Here is a 19,019-nt window from a genome sequence, read left to right as displayed (position 1 = left end):
TACATAGTACTTACTACATGTTTGGGGGGAACCAATTGCTAAAGTTCCTTGATGTCTTCTAGGTTTTACTTAATAGCTAATATTTCTATTTTCTACGTTGCCAGATGGTTATTTTATTCTCCTCTGCTCACCACGGCTGCATTTATTTGATCGAAAAATACAGTAAAATACATTAATATTCTGAAATATGTTGCAATTTAAAAGAACTGTTTCTAATTTAATATAGTAGACTGTAATTTATTCCTGTGATCAAAGCTGTATTTTTAGCATCATTACTCCAGTCTTCAGAGTCACATGATCCTTCAGAAATCACTCTAATATGTCTCCTCTCCACCAGTAAGCTTGTGTGTGTGTGTGTGTGTGTGTGTGTGTGTGTGTGTGTGTGTGTGTGTGTGTGTGTGTGTGTGTGTGTGTGTGTGTGTGTGTTCTGGCGCACTATGGCTGCACATTGGTGGTGGTTGAGGAGATCAATGCTTCTATGTAAAGCGCTTTGAGTGCCGAGAAAAGCACTATATTATAAATGTAATGAATTATTATTATTATTATTATTAATTTATAAAAGAAAACGGTAAATGTCTAAATGAGTAAGTTAGTGAGTCATTCACTCATTGATCAGTTCAAACAGCTGATTCATTTAGGAATTATTTAAATGTCTCTCTTCATGAATGAGTCGTTGAATCATTAGTTCCCCCCATTGATTCGCTCAAACACTGATTCGTTTATCCACTTCATATAGATCTTACCCGTCCTATTGCATTCGGGGTAGTTTTGACTTGGAAGAGGAACAAAATTAGAATTTTTTGACAAAATCCGTAGTTTTTAGTACAAAAATAAACTTTGGATATGTGTTAAGACTGACAAAATACACATATTTTTTCAGATTTTTAAAAATAAATATGACCATTTAAACTAAATTGTTACACACTTTGTTATCAGCAGTCATGAGTTACAAGTTCAAATGAATTTAATTAAATCCATCAAATTCATCCTGGTATTTCTCATATTATATGGTCTTATAGATTTCATAAAATGATATATTCAAAGAAAATTTCTCATAAATATAGATAAAAATAAATATTTTCTTGCATCACCCTGTTTTTTCCTATTTTACTTGTGTGGGTTTTTTTTATTTCAAAGAATTTGAATTTGCAATTGTGTTATTAATAAAAAGGTGGTAAATTAAGTAATAGCATGATAAAAACATCACTAATTAATGAGAAGGTACTGATCAGATACAATATGGATTTAGTTAAAAAATATTAATTTATAACCTTACGCTCCACCGGGTCCAAACAGACCCAGGAGTGGAACAGGTGTTTTTTAAATGCATTACAATATTAAAAATAAAGGTTCTTCAATGGTTCCATGAATATCATTTAAAGTCCCCCTGTGGTGAAAATCCAGCTTTTAATGTTGTTTATATGTCTATGTGGTGTTTTTAATGTGCTTTAAGACAAACCATGTGCAAATTCATAAGTTGACAGCATTGCTGAGTATTTTCTGCTTAAAACTGCAGTGAACCAAAGACAGTCTCAAAAACACAGTGTGAAATCGCTGGTGTTTCTGATGTCACACACGACCTTGTAACCAATCAGATCAACGTGTGATCGCCAACCAGTGGATCTCTGAGCTGAGTGAGTGAGTGGAGGCGGGGCTCATTTGCATATTCATAGAACCGCGTATACTAAATGAAGCAAGGGTGTCGAGTTACATTCAAGCTATTTCAAGGCATGGGGATTTTTTTTAACGCAAAAAACGTTTAAATATGTCAGTTTGGTGATTAAAGATAGATAGATAGACAAAATGCTCTTTATAGTGGAAAGAGGTTTCTAGAATGCTCTTCACACTAAGAAAACTGAAGTACAAACTTTGAGGAGCCAAAAATGGTGGTTTTGTGGCGTCGCTGTGAAAAGCCCATTATTTTTAAGAGTGTAAATCAATGAAGACTAAAGAAGTGTTGTTCTGCCTTCATGCACAAGCTCTGTCTGTCCTCTCTGACCTGTGTATGTGTTGTTGAAGGTTTTGGAGGCTCTGAGGTACCTGCACCTGAGGCACATCGCACACTGTGACCTGAAACCAGAAAATGTGCTTCTGGCGTCACCCGAACCGTTTCCTCAGGTCTGAGACCCTCATGGGAATTTCAATTATTTTGAGTAGAGTCGCATATTCAGATATTGCTTTATAACAGCTCAAACAAGCAATGCAGAAATCAAATGCATGCATAAAAGCATCTGATAAATGTGGTCATTTGCTATCCAGAAGTCCCAAATGTGATGATGGTCTCTGTTTCAGGTCAAACTGTGTGACTTTGGTTTCGCTCGCATCATCGGAGAGAAGTCGTTCCGGCGCTCGGTGGTCGGGACCCCTGCGTATCTGGCGCCCGAGGTCATCAGGAGTCACGGTTACAACCGCTCTCTGGACATGTGGGCCGTGGGGGTGATCTTATACGTCAGTCTGAGCGGGACGTTCCCTTTCAACGAGGACGAGGACATCAATCAGCAGATCACGAACGCCTCGTTCATGTATCCGCGGCAGCCGTGGTCCCTCATCTCCCTGGAGGGTGAGAGGCGGCGGGGCGAATGGCTCTTTACAGGGGATTGCTGGGATAGTCCACCAACGACTCTGTTATCAATTCAGAAAGCTTTATTGGCATGACAAAAAAATACATTTTGTATTGCCAAAGCATCAAAACAACATAGAAAAGGATTTAGAACATTTAGTACACAAAATAATAATACTGATAGCATAAAACTATAATAACAAAATAAACAAAGATTAAAGGATTAGTTCACTTTTAAAAAAACTTTTGCTGATAATTTACTCACCCCCATGTCATCCAAGATGTCCATGTCTTTCTTTCTTCAGTCGAAAAGAAATTAAGGTTTTTGATGAAAACATTCCAGGATTTTTCTCCATATAATGCACTTTGCTGGGCACCAAACGGTCATCAAAATGAACAAATCTTTTTCCGAGTCAATTCGTTCATTTCGGTCGTTAAATGAATCAAATGACTCGGAAAAAGATTTGTTCATTTTGATGAACGAGTTCGAACAGGAGAGTCACACAGAACAGAGCGACGCGAGCATGTGAGCTTATATAACTTAAACTTTTTTTTTTTTTTTTAAATGAGCGATCGTTTCGCTTGATAAGACCCTTATTCATCGTCTGGTGTCGTTTAAAACCATTTGAACAGTTTGCAGTTTGCACTGAAACTGTCTTTTGGACCTTGAACCGTTTGGTGCCCAGCAAAGTGCATTATATGGAGAAAAATTCTGGAATGTTTTCATCAAAAACCTTCATTTCTTTTCGACTGAAGAAAGAAAAACATGGACATCTTGGATGACATGGGGGTGAGTAAATTATCAGCAAACGTTTTTTTAAAAGTGAACTAATCCTTTAATAAATAAAATAAAGATGTGGCAAGATGATAAAAAATTGTGCAGCTATATCAGAGTTTTAGCGTTGGATTACAGGTGTTAAATTGTGGAAATATGCTATTAATTTTGGGGTAATAGTGGTCTCTGATCTGGTTATCACTTACTTACTCTCATGTATTTTAAAAATATGTGCTGTCAAATCGATTAATCGTGATTAATCGCACCATAAAAGTTTGTTAATATATATTGTCCTGACTCTCTGTGGTTAAAATGTTTAATGTTATTGATGTTATTAATGTTATTAATTACATGATGTGGTGATTATTTAATCTAATTAATCGCACACCAAATTTGGCTGAAAAATGACCCCCAAAAGATCATTTAAAGTCATTATTGTGTTGAATGAGAACACCATCAAATAGACGTTACAAAAAGTAGCTTTAGAAAAAATATATTTGATTCAACGTGGAAAATTTATTACACATATACTTTTAGGCTTTAACGGCAATGAGGGTGAGTAAAGGATGACAGAAATTTCATTTTTGGGTGAACTATACCTTTAATTGGGTTTTTTATTAACATTGAAATATGATTTTTTTTTTTTATTCTTATGAAATGATACTCTAAACTTTCAAACTTTTATGTTAGATGCGATTAATCGCGAATAATCGGTTTGACAGCACTATTATATTTTGTAAAACATATGATTTTCTTTATTTCTCCGACCAGTTGACACCAATCTGTCTTCCATGATTTGGATGTTAAATACCTTTTGCTCTATTTTATAACACTGTATTAATACAATTAATAATACAATAAACAGTGCACAGTTTAGAGGTGAATATCGTCCAGGACCATGAAATCCACTCAAAATACAAAATATTAAAGTATAAATATAAATATAGTAAGCTACATTCATTTCTTTTTTAACAAATACTCACTCTTATTGTCTTCAGTGTCTTCTGACTGCCGAGGATCACAAGTGTGACACGTAAATGAGGGGTTACTTTCCTTCTTTCTGTTAATCTCTCTCTCTCTCTCTCTCTCTCTCTCTCTCTCTCTCTCTCTCTCTCTCTCTCTCTCTCTCTCTCAGCGGTGAATCTGATCAATAACCTGCTGCAGGTGGTGGTGAGACGCAGGTTCAGCGTTGGCAAAGCCATGGGTCATCCCTGGTTTAAGGTCTGGTGACCTTCTTAAACAATCAACCAAATCCAATGATATTTTACTGGCATGTTTAATTGGCTAAAACCGCTGAAGTCAGATTTCAGAGCACTGACTGGATGGACAGATGAACGCAGTATCATGTATGCACATGTTGTCCGTGTGTCCCGCAGAACTTCCAGATGTGGTGTGACCTGCGTGGGTTCGAGCAGGGGATGGGGTATCGCTATCTCACTCACGAGGCGGACGACGAGCGCTGGAGATCCTACGCCCTGGAGAAAGGCCTCAGTTTCCCAGAACATTTAACAATAGCAGCACATGAAGAACAGAAAACAGACGTGTAGATTTTATATGAATATAACTGTGAATATTGTATTATACGAACAACTCTGTGAATCTACTGTGGTGTACATCCAATTATTTTGGTGTTTGAGATATTTTTCAATAAAATAAGAAAATACTAACCTTGGGGTTTGTTTCTGATCTCGTATACTGTAAGTATCATGTTGAGGATTATTTGCACCCAACACACATCCTGAAAATCATTCAATTAGAATAAATGAAAACACTTCTGATTTATTTCTGGCTCTAACCATCATAACAAAAAGAATTACAAGAATGCTAAAGTTTTTGGTTAGTTTGTTGATATTTTATTTATTTATATTCGGTTAAATGTTTGTTTAATCAAAGCTAATCCAAAATTATTAGAGCCTCTCCCACGTGTTCATCTGGGACTCTTATTGTGTTATAGGCATTTTGTGTTTCCTTAAAAGGACTTTTATTTTATTACGTTTCTGAACGCGGAACTTCCGCATACGTCATTATCAGCGTGCGAGAGATGGACACAAACAGAACAGCGAAGGTGAGAATAATGACTTTAAGATTAATTATTTTGAAAATAATTACTGTAATCACAATTATTTAGGGCTTAAATTACATTTATTAAATATGAAGTTATGTTAAATTGAAATTATTTGAAAAATAAGAATATCAGCAGGCCAACTGTATAAAAACGTCTTTCTTTCAAGTCAAATTTACGTTCATATTAATGATGTTATCACAGTTTCCATAACGTGTTATCTTTCATGGCTTGCGCAGTTATTTACCTCTTCGTTTTTGCATGCTGTTGTAGTTTTATTATACTTTATTTTTTATTTCGACTTATGAAACTGCCAAACACATTCTGGAATATTATATCACATAATTATGATTTTTAATGTCTGACATGACAGTATTCTGCAGTGTGACATGCTAAACATCATACATAACTCATCCATGCTTTTCGTCATTCATGCTATATTAGTGCTGTCAAATCGATTAATCGCAAATTGCATCTAACATAAAAGTTTGTTTAAATAGCGTGTTTACGTGTGTGTATGTATGTATACATTTATATATATAAATATAAATATATATATATATATATATATATATATATGTGTGTGTGTGTGTGTGTGTGTCTGTGTATTTTATATATGTGTGTGTGTGTGTATATTTTATATATATAAACACATTATATTAACTTTTATGCTAGATGTGATTAATTGTGATTTGACAGCACTAATATATATATACATAATACACATACATGTAATATACTGTATAATAAATATTAATATCCACATTAATTTCCTTTTTGCACAGCTTGAGTTTGCGGTGCAGATGTCATGTGACAGCTGTGTTAATGCAGTAAAGGGCGTTTTGGAGAAAGAACCGGGTGAGTCCAGCACAACATGAAACACTTTTCTGTGTCATGAGCTATTATCTCATTCATGTGTGTGTGTGTGTTTAGGAGTGCAGTCGGTGCAGGTAAACCTGGGTAAGGAGGAGGTTCTGGTTGAAACGGCGCTGACGTCTTCACAGGTCCAGACTCTGATAGAGAGCACAGGCAGACGGGCAGTGCTGAAGGGAATGGGCAGCTCAGAATCAGGTGTGAACCGAAACACTGTTAGTGTCAAAGCACAGTGAGACCCATAGACTGTAAACACATATGGACGTAGTGTCCGTAGCGTCACCCGTAGGTTTCTAAAGAGCATTGTTGAAGCCTAAAGTGGGCGGAGCCGGCCGTCGCCATCTTGGCAGCGCGTCACTCCCGGATAAATGAAAATGGGCAAAGAGCAAGGGGGTAATCCATCGACCGGAAGTTGAAGCCATGTTGTAGCAGAACTTCACTTGCGTTAGCATTTCCATTGACTCCCATTCATTTTGGCGTCACTTTGACAGCGAATAACTTTACATCTGAGGCTTTTAAAGACTCCATTTGTCCATTATTTATTTCTAAAGAAACACGACAATGTATAAAGGGCTCCATTACCTTCTATGTTACATTATGGCCCCGTAGAAACAGTTTTAGTAAAAATAGGCTAACGATTGCGTCATAACCACTCGACTCTCTGTCGCGCTGTACAGAAATTACCGTAAGGACAGGAGGAGAAGCTCGCAGGCAATCGGGGGGACGTCCCGTCAAGGGAGAAGCCCATAGATAATGAGTCCATAAAAGCAACGGAATACTTACTCCTGCTCACTCACGCCAAAGAACTCTTTGCTCAAGTTCCCCGTCTCTGCAAGATTAACGTTGGCAATTTTCACGCACAGCTACTAGAAGATTAACGTCTGTCAGACAGGTTGCTCACGTCATCAAGCTTAGTTTGAGTCGGTTTGAGTCTGCGCGTCAGGAACGGAAGTGCTCAGAAATCGCTAAAAATGGGCTTCAACTGTCTCAACTGAGTTCCAATGAGATGGCTCTGTCCACTTCTTATACTGTCTATGGCGAAGAGGCGATTAGCCGAGGTGACGTGACGCTAACAGACAGCAGACAAACAGCGAGTAGTGACATCAGCGGCAATCCACCTGTCATTCAAGTGGCCACGCCCTTAATTATGCAGAACTTTAAGGCTTAATATAATTTAAACGGATGCGTTATAGAAAAAAATCCCCCCTCACAGTTGTCATGAAGGGCAAAATTAGCTATATAGACCAAAACGCCAGTCTGTAAACACATTTTTTTCTGCTGTAAAGTTGGACATTTTAACATGGGAGTCTATGGGATTGACTCTCTTTTGCAGCCGGTCTCTAGTGGCCAGTCGATGAACTGCAGTTTAACTCGCTTCTGTGTTTGATTCAAGAGAGAGACCGGAAGATTGTGAACAAGTGTGAAACGGGCCTAATGCTTGTTATCAAATTCAAATTCAAAAATGCTTTATTGGCATGACTGTAAATAATACAATATTGCCCAAGCTTGGAATACATTTAATAATAGTGTACAGTGTAACAAATTAGAACACGTGTGAGCATTTGATACCACAGTGTTTTAACATACACACACACACATTACTGAGGGTCACTGTGGTGGACAGTAGGGAAACACACTGAGGTCAGACATTACACACACATTCACCTGCTGTCTCTCGGGCTGGGACACACACACACATCATCTGTCCCTCTCCTAATATTATCTGTATCTGTTCTACTTCAGTCATGGCTGTAAACAAGTTCTGAATTTGTTTAAGTAGAGGTCTCTGATTGGTTATCTGTGTGTGTTGTTGTTGTCAGACCTGGGCGCTGCCGTGGCGATGGTCAGGGGGGCGGGGCTTGTGCAGGGCGTGGTCCGGTTCCTGCAGTTGTCACAGGAACGCTGTTTGATTGACGGGACGATTGACGGACTGAAGCCAGGAGCGCACGGCCTGCATGTGCACGAGCTCGGCGACCTCACACAGGATTGCAGGAGGTATCGCGACCCTTGACCTTTCACCTTTAGATCACATGGCAGTCTGTGTTGGTTAGGATGGGTTAATCATGATCATATGTGTGCTGTGTGTCCTTCAGCTGTGGAGATCACTTCAACCCGTTCCGGAAACACCATGGAGCTCCTCAGGACGCAGACAGGGTACATGTACTTCATATTAGCTTCTGGACACACACAAGCCTTCAAGATTTCTAATACTCGCCCAGAAAGAAGATTATTGAACACATTCTACACTTGTTCACACCTTATGCCAACCTTATAGTTAATGAATGTTGTTTTTTATTCGTTTTTAATAAACCAGATCGTTTATGAAGTTGACAACTAGCCCCGGTGTATTCTGTATAGGGTATCTAAGTGGTGTTTTACGGTGTTCAAAATGTCCTAAAACTATGGTAATACTGTAGTAGAAGCAGCAAATGATTTATTATTATATGCATTTTATTAATGTATTTATTAATAAGTATGTGTTTTTAATGACTTATTTATATTGTTGTTGTTATTATTATTTATTCATTTACTTATTTATTTTGATATATTTTATATTTGTTTTTATATATATATTTATATATTTAAATATTCAAACTATGGTAATTCTGTGTAGAAAAAGCATTAATTAAAAATTGATGCTTAATGCTTAAAAATATATATTTTTAAATAATTACACATTTTATTTTGTCATTTAAATCAATTTATAAATAAGTATAAATATACTTATATAAATATATTATACTTATTTATATAAATATAATTTACATTTATTTTTATTTTAAATATTATAAAATATATTATGTATTATATATATTATTTTTGTATTATATAATGTATATTTTTATTATATACATTTGTTTATGTATTAATAACAAATGTATTATATATAATATTTATTTTAAAAAATTAAGAAGCAATAACAGAATTTAGTATTTTCATTATATATTTGTATTGTTTTATTTGTATATTTACATTGACTCAGGAAATAAGCACTATAGATGTGTGTGTTTAACGCTGTGACTGTGTGTGTGTGCTCCAGCATGTGGGCGATCTGGGAAACGTGACGGCAGATCCCGACGGAAGAGCTTCGTTCCGGCTAGAAGACTCTCAGATAAAGGTAACACAGCTGCGCTCTCCAAACACAGTCCGGTGTAAGCAGTCAGATGTGTGTGTTCATGAACTATCTATCTGTGTGTTCAGATTATCTAAAGTCTCTGTTATTGTTAATTACACTGACCTTCTGTTTCATGGCTACATCTCCTTTTCAACTCTTATATCATTCAGTGTCATCTAAAAATACGCATGCACTAATTTCCCAAAGCCAGTGTATACTTGCGTTTGGCGCGTGTTCGTGCTGTGATGATGTCACATGTTTCTCCTGCTCTGTTGGGCAGGTGTGGGACGTGATTGGCCGATCTCTGGTGGTGGATTCTGGGGAGGATGATCTGGGCCGCGGGAATCACCCGCTGTCCAAAATAACAGGAAACTCGGGAGACAGGTCAGTTTTATTTGTGTAGCACTTTTCACAACACACACTGTTTCAGAGCAGTGTTACACACAATCATGCTGTTAATGTTGATGAGATCGTGTTTCTGGATATATGGATGTACTTATATATCCAACTGGGCGAGTTTTACGACGATATAAACAATCAAACTGTTGAGATTTGCTATATATAATCACTCAAATGTACTGGATGTATGTGGATTAAGTTGAATATACTTATGTCGTAAGAAACCTGCGAAATTGCATTTGATTGACAAGGATTTTATTACTTTATTATATGGACTGACAATATAAACAAAACAAAAAATGTCTAGCTCTTAACTGTCAGACTTATTAGTAATGTAACTAATATTGGGTTCTTGTGTCTGCTGATCTATCCAGAGAAAAACATGATGACAGAGATTTAAAATAAAGATAAAACACTTCTAATGTAAAATAAGCTGATTTAAAGGGACAGTTCACCCAAAAATGTAAATTCTATATCATTTACTCGCGCTCATGTTGTTCCAATCCTGTGTGAGTTTCTGTCTTCTCCTGAACACAAAAAAGACATTTCGAGGAATGTGAATGTGGCCTCATTTTTCCCCCTTTGGTTACCAATATTCTTCAAAATATTTTCTTTTGTGTTCAACAGGGTGCATTTTGTCTTCATTTTTGGGTAAACTATCCCTTTAAGTGAAGGTATTTCCTCAAATCCCACTCTGTGCGGAGCTAATGCCCTTGTCTTTCATGTTCTTCAGTGGACTGTGTGTGTGTGTTTGCTTAATGTCCGCTCTCTCGCTCCGGTCTCAGGCTGGCGTGTGGAATCATCGCTCGATCGGCCGGCTTGTTTCAGAACGCTAAACAGATTTGTGCCTGTGATGGTGTGACCCTGTGGGAGGAGAGAGATCGGCCCATCGCTGGGAGAGGACGGAGAGTCACTGACGCGCCGGCAGCTCATCTGTAGTGGGTCGAGCATGCCACCTTCACACACATACAGATGGACATCAAGCACAGATATATGGAAGAGACCAAACACGTGCCTGTCTGAAGCTGTCATGAATGTATGTTCAGGTTGAGATGAGATTCTGATGCCACAAATACAGAAATCAAACCATGTGTAACTATGTAGATGTAGAGCTGAATTTTATAATTCATTCCGTTACGCTTTAGTTTGTCTGATTTTACACACAGCTGCTGGAACTTCAAAATCAAACTTTAAACAAAATATTTTTATACGATGAGTGATTAAAAAAAAACTTAAATGTGTTTCAATGGGGGCGATTTGTAAGCATTTTCAAAAAAATCTTCAGCACTTCTGTAATAATCACTTTAAAATGAATTTCCCATTGGCTAACTGACCTAAAGTGTCTTAATTTATTAATTGTTGTATTGTTTGTAATGTGTGGGTTTTTTTTACTATTGTTGTACAGATAGAGAAAAAATAAAACAAATATATAAAGCACGTTTAATAATGTTCCCACTAAAAAAAACGGACAAAAGTGCTGTGATTATTTTTTTTATTTTACATATTTGATCCCAATAAAAAACAAGCATGTTTTGCCCAAAATAAGCCCAAATCATTCATGTATTGTGGTATACAAAAACTGACTCTATTCTTATTTATGAAAAAACAATCCAAAGTTGCTCACCGTGCATGCATATCAGATTCAGAGAATTTAACTAAACTAAAAAAAAATTCTGTGGTTTGTATGGTGCATTTAAAGTGCTTTTTTGCAATGTCTCCGCTTGCTGTGAGTTAAGTTTTGTTAAATTCCTGTTTACAATGAAAACATAAAAATGATGCATCGTGTGCATGCGATGGAGATGCACGCGCAGTGTGTGTGTGTGTGTGTGTGTGTGTGTATGCATCAGCACGCGCTCACTCAGTCCTCTGCTGAAGAATGAGAGCGTTTCTAAAGAACGGAAGTGGACCGACCATTTTGAAACCCCGCACCGCTTAGGTAAGATGGAAGATTTTTTTTCCTCTCTATATTTGTTTATGTTTAAAGCAATTCCATAATTCATCATATAGAACCAATAGGTAACGATTGCCAACGAAACACGGAATGATGTATCTGAGCTCGCGGTGTGATTTATAGAGAAACGCGAAGGGGTTTGGGGGGCGCGGGGACACTCCAAAAAAATCCTCCCAAAATGAGTCATCTAGAGAGATTTATTTTTTGAAAGAATGAATAGAAATATGCATTTACAATGAAAATATAAAACGATGTAGTTGCATCGCGGACATTTGTGGTGTTGATGACGGAAGAGATTGTGAGTGTTTTGTAAACATCTGGTGTCAGAAATGTTACATTCAGTAAATCAGTCGACACGCGCTACTCGTGTTGTTGACGCCAGAGTGCTATAAAGAGAACGGCGAGTCAGCGTTTCTCACTCATTTATACATTTAAAAACGGGTTTGAAGGATGTGTCAGGGTTAGAAGAAAACAATGATCCTTTAGTGTGATGTTTATGTGTGTGTTTGTTCCGTGAGCTGTTGGATTGAGGAAGTGAACGTGTTTACTCTGCGTCACCAGATTACTGTGGCTTTGTGACTGCAACTGCAACAAATTATTTTTATTAAATGCTGAATAAATGTTTCATCGATATATTCCGTGTGTGCTGAAAAACGTTATGTTGTTAATGTGTTAGGATTATATTTAATTGTGATATGTATTTCTTCTAAGATATTGTTATGACAAACATGGAGTCATCTGTAACTCAGGACTTTTGTCACGTCAAACAATAGAATTAACACATGATGTTGTTTTCACTAAGGACTAAGCATTATGGAACTATTATTCCCTCCCCCCACCTGTATAAATCTATACAAGTTTTCCCCAATTCATGGGAAATAATACTAACAATAAGGTACAAAACGATACTGTTGTTGTTGTTGTTTTGGGGACATGTCTGAAAACTATGGTATTACCATTAGAAATGCACTTATATATCGGCCACCATATCGGTATCGGCTTATAAATGTCCATATTTATTTTTTTCCTTATTGGCCCGATAAAAGAATTTGGCCGATTTATCTTACAGCCGATAAAAAATTGATTATTTCCATCAGCTGAGACACTTCGGCTGTTCACCATTATGTTTTTGAATTGCTTGAAATATGATTGGAATCACTTCAAAGAGGAAAATACAGTTAAGTGCAACATGCAAACTTAATTTAACTTAAACTTAACTTAGTAAGTCTGTCATATAGCCTAGGCTACATAAGAGAACATCATTATAATTGTGTGCTTGGGACATGGATTTAAGGGTAAGAGTTTTTGTAATCAGGCTCTCAAAAATTATATAAAATTTACATAGTTGGCCAATATATGAGTTATCGGTTGGCCAATATAAAGAATTGTCGGTTATCGTACCGGCCAAAAGTTTTATGCTAATTTTCATTACCATAGAATTACCTTGGTATTGTACGGAGCACTTGAGTATGATAATCATTCACTATCACAAACATCATGGTATTTATTTCAGAGTACTATAAGACCGTGAATGGAATAATAATTAATATCTGATGTCGTCACTGTCCCATTTTTTAAGGGAATACTTACCCCTCACTTTTCAAATTGTACTTACACATGCTTTTATGTCCTTGTCTTTTACTCATTTCAGCACAATGGAAAAGGGCCACACGGTTAAGCTCTTCGTAGGGAATCTGGCCCTGGATACCACGCAAGAAGAACTGTCAGCCATCTTTGAGTCATACGGCCAGGTTGTTAGCTGTAGCGTTTTGAGGCAGTTTGCTTTCGTACACCTTCAAGGAGAGGGCGCTGCTGAACGTGCCATTCGGGAGCTCAATGGCCGAGAGTTTAAAGGGCGTAACCTCGTGGTCGAAGAGTCCCGAGGACGCCCACTCCACTCGACGAAGGTGTTTGTGGGTAATCTGAGTAGTATGTGCACCACAGAAGACCTCCAGGAGCTGTTTCAGACCTTTGGGAAAGTTTTGGAGTGTGATAAGGTGAAAGGTAAGAGAGTAGTTGCAAAACCCAGACCCCCAACCCTGCTCATGGAGGGCTACTATATCTTACAGAGTTCAGCTACAACCCTAAGCAAACACACCTGAGGTGCTCAGGACTACTTCACACTGTCAGTCCAAATCCGATTCTTTGTGTATCTGATTGGAATCTGATCTAAAATTATAGATGTCCACATTGTGTATCGCAACTGTTCAGATCCGACCTGTGTTTGACTTTCGTTTTCCGGAATATCTGCATTGATTTCTATGGCGTTGTGTTGGTAGGCATACGCCAAAAACAACAACAACCGCAACATGGAGGTGTTTGCAATAGAGATGTTGTCTTATTTAAATCTTACAACATGCAAATGTGTAGCTGTGCACTGGACTATGCGTCTTCTGAGGCTTCTTCCGCGCTGTCGTCTCCGTTATATTGTCATTTTCTGCTCGTCCGGCACTTTGCAACAACACAGCATTGTTTTGGCAGCGACTTTCAGCATGTTTCCTATAACAACGTCTGACGTTTACATTTTACGTGGCGTGAGAGTCGCATAAACCACGCAAAATCTGATCAGAGTGGTCAGACTCAAACGGATTTCCAGAAATGCGATTTGAATAGGATTTCAAACCACATATGGATGTAGCTTGAAACGGATTTGTAAAAATTGCATTTCATGTGATTTTCTATTGCTCTTCACATTAGCTAATTCTGATCGGATTTTCAATCAGATATGCACAAAAATCGGATTTTCAAAAATCACGTATCTCTTCAGGAGCTGGGTTGGCTTCCCCTGATTTAAAGTGTGGGTAATCCTGAATAATAACACTCCTGTCTTCTCCTTTATTAGGTTATGCTTTTGTACACATGGAGAACAAGGAAGATGCGCTGCAGGCTATTGAGGCTTTGCACGGGACCTCTTTCAAAGGACGACCACTATCCGTGGAGCTGTCCAAAGTTCAGCCAAGCAAACAGGCACCAACTGGGAAAATCCCATGTGTGAGCTGCGGAAAACAGGGTCACTATGCCGGTGAATGCCCAGCTGGGAAGCCCACCCTGGAGCAGTACCAGAGCCAAGCGGCCGTGTTAGCAGCCGCCGCTGCCGCCGCCGCCGGCCTCCCGCTACAGGTTCAACAGAGCGTCCACAATTCGGTATACAACACCTCAACCTTTGACCCCACCTATGCTGCTTTGACTGGACTTACAGCTGCTGGTGCAAGAGCCGAAGGTGGAACCGCGGTGGCACCAGCCGTCTACGGAGCACTAGCTAGTCAAGTGTACGGTACGGTTGCCAATCAGCTCTACGGTGGGACAGTTGCAAATCAGGCACTCAACAACAGTGCTGCCGCAGCTGCCGCACAGATGTATGGCTCCGTTAACCCAGCTTTCTATGGGCAGATGACGAGTGGAGCAGTCGCAGCCGCCGCAGCAGCCGCCGCTGCATACGGTCAACAGGTTTACACGCCCGCCATGGCAAATCAATTGTTTCTAACTGCAGCGCCGAGCATGGAGGTACCAGGAGGTACTGCTGTTAACCAAGCTTATACGGTAGCACCGGCTCTCTACAGCACGTCCCCGGCTTACGGGGCTCTTGGGGCAGCTGACACAGCAGCTTTCTTTGAGGCAGCAAGGGCACACTACTTTGCACAAGGACAGCAAGTGCTAGCTGAACAGCAACAGGCTAGCTCAAAGTCTGGCGAGAGGGACCGGAGTCCACTACGAAGATCTGCCCCACTTCTGCCTGACCCTGTTATGAAACCATTTATGTACCAGAGGGCCAAGCGCAGAGCCTTGTTGCCCACACCTGCAGGTCGAGAAGAAGCCGCCGCACAGGAGGACGACCCTGTAGCCAGGTGAGTTGATTTCAATTAAAGACACATAAGCCGCGTTTCCACCGAAAATATCTGGAAAAATTTGTCCCAGGAACATTTTTTTCCCCAGACCTGTTGCTGTCTGTGTCCACCGCGGTCTAAAGTACCGTAAAGATTAGGGAAATTAGTCTGGTGACGTAGGACTGCACGCTACTTTACAGTTCCCGCTCTGATTTAAAGCTTAATAAAGCCTGAACCTCGTCATCAGTCATGTTTTTTAAACTCCATTGTTGATTCGAATAGCAAACAACTGTTCCTGCACGCACCGCAACAGATAAAATATGGTGATTGAAATAAAATGCTGCGTGGAGTAGTACACTAATCAAAATGCGGCATGTTCAGTGCCCAAGTCCCACCCCTGAAGGTTCCTGAACTTTGAAAAAGTACTACCTCGCAAGCAGGGCTTTTCGGAGCGAGAAATATTCACCCAGAACTTCATTTAGACTAGGGATAGGCAACGTCGATCCTGGAGTGCCACTGTCCTGCAGAGTTTAGCTCCAACCCTAATCAAACACACCTGAGCAAGCTAATCAATGTCTTCAGGATTACTAATGCTAAAGGCAGGAGAGTTTATATCAAGGGTTGGAGCTAAACTCTGCAGGACAGCGGCACTCCAGGATCGACGTTTGCCTATCCCTGATTTAGACCCTTGTTCCTGCGGTGGAAACACACCGAGTACCATCCCAAAGTCCCTAATTCCTGGGGAAAGTTCCTGCGGTGGAAACGCGGCTATAATAAACAATTACATCACAAGTTTGTACATTTCAAAATATTGGCTGTTTTAGTTCCGATTTACAGTAGCGGTGGTGTGTGTGTGTGTGTGTATATGTGTTTCTGTGTCTGTCCCTGTCTAATGGTGTATACATTTGTTTGTATATGCATGATTTCTGTCTCTCTTTTCCTGTCTGCGTGGATGTGCATGTGTGTTTTCTCTCCTCCATTTCTCACAGATATTACGCGGAATACTACCAGCAGTACCAGCAGCTGCAGCAATACCAGCAATACCAACAATACCAACAATACCAGTATGCGTATCCACCTCCCAACCACCTTGCAGCAATGTCCGCACTGCAGGCTTTGCCCGGTGTCCCGACTCAGCAGGTGGCAACGCTCGAGTCCCTCAGGCCAGTCCTGCCCGCCGCCTCCGTGCCTGCCATCGCAATGGCAACACCTCGCGTGTATGAGCCACCGCCGATACCGCCGTCGCACAAGGAGCCCCTCCTCCGCCGCCCCGAACTCGCCCTACACACCCCTGAAACACCCTTCCGATAGTGTGCTCCACGTCCTCTCTGCCTCTCCTTTCCTTGTGCTGCGTGTGTGTGTGTGTCAGAAAGAAGCCACAGGTGTATGTTTGACGTGTGCGCTTGGGTTTAAGACGGTGGCTGTGTCAGTTTTAACTATAGACTGGAGTCTCTAACCTTGGTTCTGATCTCTCACACACACCCAGTGTAGTCAGGGCTTGAAAAGGGAAACTGCATGCTCTCATTCCTGCACACTAAACCAATATAACACATTGTCTGTTTAAAGAAACCTTCAATCTAATAGCCAGTTAGTTTTGAGGGGTAGATTAGGCACTAGCCATGATGCTTTTTAACTTTTATATTAAGTGTTTGTAGCCTATGAATGAATACTGGACTTGATCTTTTTAAATAATGCTTGATTATTATAGTTATATGAACCAGTTTACACACTCATTTAGTTAAGATGTTAGATTTCAATGCATTGCAAGAACATTTAAATAAGTTGAATGTATGTTTACTCCAAAGGTGTGTGAAGTGTAGGACCAGGGTTGGAAAAGTATTTCACATGTCTTTGTGTGTTTCTTGTTTTTCTCTGGGACTGGTGTAGCGTGTATGCTTTCCATTGGTTGACACGACAGGAAGGCACATGTGAACAGGAAAGCGACCTCGATCCACATGCACATACATACGCATCTCTTACACCTCAGATGGGAGAAAATTTAGTGATGACCTTTAACCCCACCCTTCCATCCCTGTCCACCCATCCTGAAAGCTGAAAGACACTGTGACTTCTCTCCCCTCCAACTTTGATGTAGCTACTTCCGTAGATATGGTGATGTATGGGCAGCCAATCAGAGGAAGGTTTAGCTAGTCAGCTTTAGCTGGGATCTGTCTTATGGGAGCATCTCTATGCTCGCCAACTTAACTGCCAAGATGCATTGTAGAATCTGTTTTTGTAAGTGTCTTTTATTATTGCTATCATGTTTTTATAAACAGTGACAAGGGACTCGCGTATCATTTTAAAGAGAAATACTCTGCTTAATTTTTAACTTTTGTTTACAGCTATAAGAAAGACGAAATGTTCTTTCTTGTGGCTTTTTTCCACAATGATTGTTTATAGCCAAAATTCTCTTTTTTCTAGAAGAAAAAAAAAAACCCGCCAAAATCATGAGTGGCCTATGATTCATATGCCTTAGTAGTGAAATGTATTCAAGTTTGCTATTTTTTTTATCTGTAGTCTTAAAATGTGAAACTGGATTAAGGCTACACGAAAGTGCTGTATTTTCTGTGGTGCTGTGATTTGGGATTAAATGAAATTGGGAGATTCCTATCAGTTTCTTTCAGTCTTCCTGCTCATTTCGCTGCTGCAACTCTGTAGATGACCCTCACTGCATCTCTCTCCATCTCTCTTTGCATCTGCCTCTCATTTAGTGACAGTATTTCATTTGTTTACCGTACCCCTGTTCGCACCTACGTGCTGAGGATGCCAGTGTGTGAATGTGATCTTAGAAAACGTTTTGCATTGACATTCATGTTTGTAGTTTACGGTAACTGTTTTTGCCGCAAGTGTTCTCAGAAGAGAAGACTTAAAGATCTGTACATGATCTTTACTGACTATAACACGCCTTCGAAAAATAAAGAGCCTGCCTGATCATTTACAGAGGAAACTCGAGAGCTTTTGCTTGGAGCTTTAGCTATTCTTGCCTTTTGATGTTTCATGATTGTTTTTCCTTTGTGAAACGACCAGACTCGTATGAATCGGAGCCCCGAAAAGAAGCTAAAGGACTAGAGACTGATCCCAATCTCACCCCTGTCACTATGGATGGGGTAAGTCTGGGGGCAACCCCACTCTATACCCGCCCCCCAGCTGCACACACCATCCCAAACCCCTTTCCCAGGAGCAGCAAAATCTTCAGCCCAGCTTTTGGTACTTTTTAACCACCCATAGTCCCATGCAGCTTCTTTAACTGGAGTGTGGCACGATGATGACTATGCTTTTATGACGCAAGCATACTGTAAAACATGTTCATGTGTGAGTGTCAGGAGGCACCCACACTTTAAAACCATTTTACAATTCCTTTTCTGGTATTTGTACGTAATTCAAGATATCCCCCACAAGGCTTCGCTCGCATCTGCTTCCATTGTGCATGTTTCTTTTTTTGTTCTTGTTTCAACCCCCC

The 19,019-nt window shown here is 39.6% G+C and overlaps 3 protein-coding genes across 3 annotated transcripts in view; all 3 read left to right on the top strand.

Annotated features, from left to right (window-relative positions):
• Nucleotides 1-5,002, top strand: part of LOC130081744 (serine/threonine-protein kinase D3-like) — a 30,963-nt gene extending 25,961 nt beyond the window's left edge. The window contains exons 15-18 of the mRNA XM_056246457.1: nucleotides 2,020-2,118; nucleotides 2,293-2,560; nucleotides 4,471-4,556; nucleotides 4,712-5,002. Coding sequence (XP_056102432.1) covers nucleotides 2,020-2,118; nucleotides 2,293-2,560; nucleotides 4,471-4,556; nucleotides 4,712-4,882 — 624 coding nt within the window. The 3' untranslated portion in view covers nucleotides 4,883-5,002. The remainder of the gene's footprint in view (nucleotides 1-2,019; nucleotides 2,119-2,292; nucleotides 2,561-4,470; nucleotides 4,557-4,711) is intronic.
• A 326-nt stretch (nucleotides 5,003-5,328) lies between these two features.
• Nucleotides 5,329-10,778, top strand: LOC130081747 (copper chaperone for superoxide dismutase-like). The gene is made up of 8 exons (XM_056246459.1): nucleotides 5,329-5,400; nucleotides 6,183-6,255; nucleotides 6,331-6,468; nucleotides 8,091-8,265; nucleotides 8,364-8,424; nucleotides 9,311-9,388; nucleotides 9,666-9,769; nucleotides 10,570-10,778. The coding sequence occupies exons 1-8, from the start codon at nucleotides 5,377-5,379 to the stop codon at nucleotides 10,721-10,723; spliced, it is 807 nt and encodes a 268-aa protein (XP_056102434.1). The 5' UTR covers nucleotides 5,329-5,376; the 3' UTR covers nucleotides 10,724-10,778.
• Nucleotides 10,779-11,612: 834 nt separating this feature from the next.
• On the top strand, nucleotides 11,613-18,474 carry rbm14b (RNA binding motif protein 14b). Its single transcript, XM_056246458.1, has 4 exons — nucleotides 11,613-11,720; nucleotides 13,387-13,739; nucleotides 14,578-15,580; nucleotides 16,549-18,474. Exons 2-4 carry the CDS (start codon nucleotides 13,391-13,393, stop codon nucleotides 16,868-16,870), a joined length of 1,674 nt encoding a protein of 557 aa, XP_056102433.1. The 5' UTR covers nucleotides 11,613-11,720; nucleotides 13,387-13,390; the 3' UTR covers nucleotides 16,871-18,474.
• Nucleotides 18,475-19,019: the final 545 nt, after the last annotated feature.

Source organism: Rhinichthys klamathensis, unplaced genomic scaffold (assembly GCF_029890125.1).
Source record: "Rhinichthys klamathensis goyatoka isolate OS25496 unplaced genomic scaffold, OSU_Roscu_1.1 h1tg000039l_1, whole genome shotgun sequence".
NCBI classification, from domain to species: Eukaryota; Metazoa; Chordata; class Actinopteri; order Cypriniformes; family Leuciscidae; genus Rhinichthys; species Rhinichthys klamathensis.
This window is presented reverse-complemented; position numbering and strand designations above follow the sequence as displayed.

Coding starts and splice junctions, on each gene's coding strand:
- LOC130081747 (XM_056246459.1), top strand. CDS start 5,377: ATGGACACAAACAGAACAGCGAAG. Junction 6,469..8,090: donor AATGGGCAGCTCAGAATCAG/GTGTGAACCGAA, acceptor TGTTGTTGTCAG/ACCTGGGCGCTGCCGTGGCG. Junction 8,266..8,363: donor CTCACACAGGATTGCAGGAG/GTATCGCGACCC, acceptor TGTGTCCTTCAG/CTGTGGAGATCACTTCAACC.
- rbm14b (XM_056246458.1), top strand. CDS start 13,391: ATGGAAAAGGGCCACACGGTTAAGCTCTTCGTAGGGAATCTGGCCCTG. Junction 13,740..14,577: donor GGAGTGTGATAAGGTGAAAG/GTAAGAGAGTAG, acceptor CTCCTTTATTAG/GTTATGCTTTTGTACACATG. Junction 15,581..16,548: donor GAGGACGACCCTGTAGCCAG/GTGAGTTGATTT, acceptor CATTTCTCACAG/ATATTACGCGGAATACTACC.